This window comes from Limulus polyphemus, unplaced genomic scaffold, assembly GCF_000517525.1.
Source record: "Limulus polyphemus unplaced genomic scaffold, Limulus_polyphemus-2.1.2 Scaffold111, whole genome shotgun sequence".
NCBI classification, from domain to species: Eukaryota; Metazoa; Arthropoda; class Merostomata; order Xiphosura; family Limulidae; genus Limulus; species Limulus polyphemus.
This window is the reverse complement of record NW_013665721.1, coordinates 283,342-289,188: the sequence shown is the minus strand read 5'-3', so window position 1 is coordinate 289,188 and position 5,847 is coordinate 283,342. Positions and strand designations below refer to the sequence as shown.

At 29.1% G+C, this 5,847-nt stretch overlaps 1 protein-coding gene across 1 annotated transcript in view; it reads left to right on the top strand.

Moving 5' to 3' along the window:
* Positions 1 to 2,124: 2,124 nt before the first annotated feature.
* LOC106471363 (solute carrier family 12 member 2-like) overlaps positions 2,125 to 5,847 on the top strand; it is a 49,536-nt gene continuing 45,813 nt past the window's right edge. The window contains exon 1 of the mRNA XM_022400700.1: positions 2,125 to 2,285. Within this exon, the coding sequence (XP_022256408.1) occupies positions 2,160 to 2,285 (126 nt within the window). The 5' untranslated portion in view covers positions 2,125 to 2,159. The remainder of the gene's footprint in view (positions 2,286 to 5,847) is intronic.

The window sequence follows — 5,847 nt, the reverse complement described above, 5'->3', positions numbered from 1 at the left end:
AATTTTCTACTAGCAATAAAGATAAAACACCATTTTTTGATGAAAAACAGTTTTAAAATGTTTAAAATTGTAATATTAAAATATAAGTGATTTATTCAGCTGAAATGAACAGAAAAATTGATGAAAGTTTTATGGTCATTTATGGATTATTAAAATATGTATTTAAAACCATACGGTTTTATATATATATATATATATATATATTTCAGCTTGATGGAAAGAACTTAAATTTTCATGTGACCTTGCAAGGAAATGTGTTATACTGTATATAAGACTAACATAGGATATTCAAGATAATACACTGTAAATACTCACATTAATGTGATTATGTAATTCACATAATATGAGTGGTACTAGGCCTACCACAAATTTTGGCTATTAGTGTATGCCATTGTGCCTGATTAAGTATTTTATTCACCTGACCCTTAGTATCAAGCACCACTGATGACTGACTTTGTATCTGTAATGTTATGTTACTATTCATCTATCTTATAAAGATCCTATAGTATCGTTACTTACCAAATTTAGTCTGGTGAAGTATGAATTTACACAGTAGCTAGAAGTAAGATGCTCGCTGAGATAAGTAAAAGTCTATGCCAACTCCTCACCATGGGTGGGAATAATTAACTGGTCATTTGACTTAGTTATCAGTTTTAAAACAAGAGAGATGCTAGGCTTCTTGGTTTCATATTACCTCATTTCACATTATAAAAACCAAAGTTGATTTACAAAACTTACGAGTAGGTTTTAATAATTGTTTTCAGAATACGTTTTTATTGATTAATGATTAAATTCTAAAGATAAATTAACTGATTAATCAGAACCATGCACTAGTTCTCTTTCATAACCACAGCCTTCACTTTGAAGATGACAGTGTTGCTCCAGATTGACTTGGGGTATTATTTTTGAATCCACTGCTGCATTAAATGCTTTTTTATTTCAAATCTGTGGAGAACATTAAAAGCTTCCTTTTATAAATTATCATGGTCCATTAATTCCACTTCATTTAACAATCTCATGATATGAATAACCTTCATTGAAATGGGCTATTACATAATTCTCCAGCTATAAGTGTGTTTGTCGTGGCATTGCACTGTTTGAATGGTCAGGAATTCAATGTGAACTAAATATGTAAATATCAAACATGTTGGTTATAGAACTGTTGCTTATATCTATATAGACACATCACTGCATTAGCATATACAGATTGTTCTTACAAAGTGTGATTAATTATCTGTATAATAGTTCGTGGTAAAAGATATTAAAAAAACAATTGATAGAGTTGACAAAGTGCATATTAGACAAAGATGAAATAAAAATATGTTAAATTAAGTTAAGTGCAACAGAGTGTTAAAATTTTACAAGTATTAAGTCTTGAACTAATGAGAAAAGTTAATGCTTTTGAAATATAGATGTTGTCAGAGTATGTATAGTTATTGCTATTGATGATGAAATTGTACACAAATCTTTATAAAGAAACACACAGAGAAAAAAAAATTAGAGAACAGTTAAATATCTCCAGCTGTGAATTAAATATCTATATATTTCACAATATATGGAATGCTTTTTGTTTAAAGAAATTAAAACTTAGAATTTCTTTAAAAACTGTACATATTGTTAAAGAATAGGATTTTGAAGATCTGATTTGTATAAGATTCCATAATTTTAGACAGCACTGCTTATATCAGATTTGTTGCTGATGTAAAAATTAAATTTCGTTTAAGAATTTAACAATTGACAAAGTTCTCAGTATAGCAGATTATGGCTCATGTCACTTGATAGATATATCATTGTTTAAAAAATAAAATGTAATTCATGTTGTAAAATATAAAACAAATTTACATTTCAAAGTTATTATAAGGGTATTCAGATTGTAAGTTGTAGAAAATGCATATGTGAATACATGTAGGCTTACTGTTAGTCAGTTTATTATTAAATGTTAGTTGAGATTAAGTGTAGTTTTGAATCAAAAACAATAAATTCAGTATAAGAGGTTTTTTATAAGTTTGTAGAAATAATAATTTACTTTGTGCAGTGAAGTTTGTCTCATTTAAAATCTGTAAAGAAAAACTACCTAAAATTAAATATTTTGCTTTTTTTTTTTTTACAAATAATATTTTTGTATTATCCATATTTTTTTAAAAGGTGGAACATATTATATGATTTCAAGAAGTCTTGGTCCAGAATTTGGAGGAGCAATTGGACTGATCTTTTCTTTGGCAAATGCTGTGGCTGTAGCTATGTACGTGGTTGGATTTGGTGAGTCTTTGAGAGACCTAATGGCCGTAAGTACAGAAATCTCTTACTTTTATTTCAGTATTTATACTTTCAGCAATAATTAGTTGTTTATTGTGTTTAATTTAGGTAGCATTAAAATTATTGTAATGATTATTTCTGAAAAAACACACAAAAACTGAGAAACCATAAAATAAGTGTTGGCAAGAAAAGCTAAAGCTGTATTTACAGTCTTTCATTGCAGAGTATAAGCTCAATACATTTGTAAATGTACTCCTCAGTTCATCAGAAAAACTTTAAAACATTTATTAATTATATTATAATGTAAGTTTGATGATTATGTACTTCACTTTTGGTTGAAAGTTAAGTAATCAGGCATTCATAAAAATATGGTATACATTCATTTGAGGTTATTTGACACCTAATGCTCAACTGAAATATATAAATATAAACATAAAGTGCACATTGATAATTAGCACATATTAGCACTATTGCTATTGTTTCATAGTAGCTAACAGACAATATAGTTACTGTGTTGACATGCTAGCAGTATTGCTATTGTTTCATAGTAGCACACAGACTATTTTGTTACTGTGTAGACATGCTAGCAGTATTGCTATTGTTTCATAGTAGCACACAGACTATTTTGTTACTGTGAAGACATGCATGTTAGCAATATTGGTATTGTTTCACAGTAGCACACAAATAATATAGTTACTGTGTAGACATGCATGTTAGCAATATTGGTATTGTTTCACATTGTTTGTGTGCTACTATAGTTACTGTGTAGACATGCATGTTAGCAGTATTGCTATTGTTTCACAGTAGCACACAAACAATATAATTACTGTGTAGACATGCATGTTAGCAGTATTGCTATTGTTTCACTGTTGCTCACAGACAATATATTTACTGTGTTGGCATGCATGTTAGCAATATTGCTATTGTTTCATAGTAGCACACAAACAATATTGTTACTGTGTTGACATGTTAGTAGTATTGCTGTTGTTTTATAGTGGCACACAGACAATCTAGGTACTGTATAGACATGCATTTTAGTAGTATTATTAATGTTTCCACTACCATATAGATATTATTGCTACTGTATAGACATACATCTTGGCAGTAAAAAAGTTAAATTAATTTCAATAACACAAGTTTTGTGCTCTTGTAAAACTCATTCTAAAACATTTGATTATTGTGCATCAAATATTCTTTAAAGCTGATAAATATTTCAACTTATGTGTAGTTAACATTCAATTTACCACATATTAGCAGTTGCTATTCTGTTTACTTCTTGATAAATATTTCAACTTATGTGTAGTTAACATTCAATTTACCACATGTTAGCAGTTGCTATTCTGTTTACTTCTTGATAAATATTTCAACTTATGTGTTGTTAACATTCAATTTACCATATGTTAGCAGTTGCTATTCTGTTTACTTCCCGATAAATATTTCAACTTATGTGTAGTTAACATTCGATTTACCACATGTTAGCAGTTGCTATTCTGTTTACTTCCCGATAAATATTTCAACTTATGTGTAGTTAACATTCGATTTACCACATGTTAGTAGTTGCTATTCTGTTTACTTCTTGATAAATATTTCAACTTATGTGTAGTTAACATTCGATTTACCATATGTTAGCAGTTGTTATTCTGTTTATTTTGTAGTAGAAATTTAACTGAAATACAGTGCCTGTGATCATTCATGTAATGATAAATGGGAATGTTAGATTGTCTTTATTTACATACCATTATAAGGAGCTTTTTACTATGCTTTAGAAGCTTACAGTTGTGAAAAATTTATTACAAAAAATAGTATTAGTAATGGTTCAGTAATCTTCCAAGAATCGATTATGGAACCAAAACTTGTCTAGACCCTGTTTTTCTTCTGCATAGTTTGAAGAACAAGCTGCTCAAGGAAAAAAAGTGGAGAATTTAAAGTGTATGCTTCTGTATATTGCACCAACAGTGTTTCTCTAAAGTTCTTAGCAACAATATTCAATACATCAGTCGTTGCATGGATAGTTTTCTGGTTTGGCTCAATCATCATGATTGTTGTGCTCTATTTAAACCTAATGTGTTTAAACTCTTGAAATTCTTTTATTTCTAATACTTATTATTTTAATGGGAAAAGCAGTATTGAATAGATACCTGAGTGTTAGAAATGCATAAATTTGTTACAGTTCTCCCTTGTACATATATTTATTTTGTAATTTGTTTTTCTGATAACAGCATAAAATATATACACAAGCCAATCACATACTTCTAAGAAACACTGTTTATGTGATTTATTACTAGTTAACAGGCCAAGGACAACAGTTCTTGATATTTATAAATGTGACACCAGAAAGACTATATTCTAAAATTTGAAAAGAAAAGCAGGATATAAGTCCTAATGTTTATGTTGAATATCTTTTAAAACAAGGTGTGATATTACATAGCAACTGCAGTAGGGTAGGTGAACATGCATAATACTGATTGAACAAATACAATATCTAGGGATTGTTGGCATAGACACAGTTAAAGATAAATGTAAAAAGACAGATATGCTGATAGTAACTTTTTCTTTTCTGTTATATTAGAATAGCTCTCTTCAATAATTAGATGTCCATCAGTAATTCATTATTGTTTTGTTAGATACCTTTTACTTATCACCAATAGTATATGCTATCTACTTATTATCAAAAGTCTTCATCTTGTTTTTCTCTCCTCCTCATCATCAGTAACCTTTCTTTTCCTTGTTAGATTCCTTTTCTTTGTTACAAGAAACATCTGTTTTCTTTGTTAGATGCCCTAGCTTACTTCCTGACCAACAGTAGTCTGATTTCTTTTGGTAGTTACCCTTTTTTTATCATCTTCAGATCTTTAATATCACTGATTAGATAAACTTTTCTCAGTATCAGTACAGATCCTGGTTTTTTTTCATTAGATTTCTTTGCTTCTTTACTAACATTACCACTATTCTGTCAATGAGATGCTGCCCATTTCTCATCACTATCAGTAGCTCATCCTTTTTGTCTTCTATCTTATTAAATACTATCTTATCATTTTATTATGCTCAGCACGTACACTTATTTACATGAACATGTTAAAAAGTTCCCAATTTTTTTTGTTAATAGAAGGAATTATCAGGATTATTTTTCTGTGTAAAATACTTTTTGGCAAGATAGTGATTGATTCACCTAGTAGAAACTGTACCCTCTTTCTACTTATCATTAAGTGCATTTTTACCTAAAACTATGTAGACTGGGTACTGTTCAAATTGCTGTTTAAAATCTCATTTGTATCCATGTTTGGTTTGCCAGAAAGTTGTTTTGCATACTTACACATTAAAATTACATACTGATCAAATTCAAATGAATTATACTGTTTTCTTCTAGCATGTGTGAGTGAATTATACTGTTTTCTTCTAGCATGTTTGAGTGAATTATACTGTTTTCTTCTAGCATGTGTGAGTGAATTATACTGTTTTCTTCTAGCATGTGTGAGTGAATTATACTGTTTCTTCTAGCATGTGTGAGTAGAATTATACTTGTTTTCTTCTAGCATGTGTGAATGAAATACACTTATTTTCTCTAGCATGTGTGAATGAATTATACGTTGT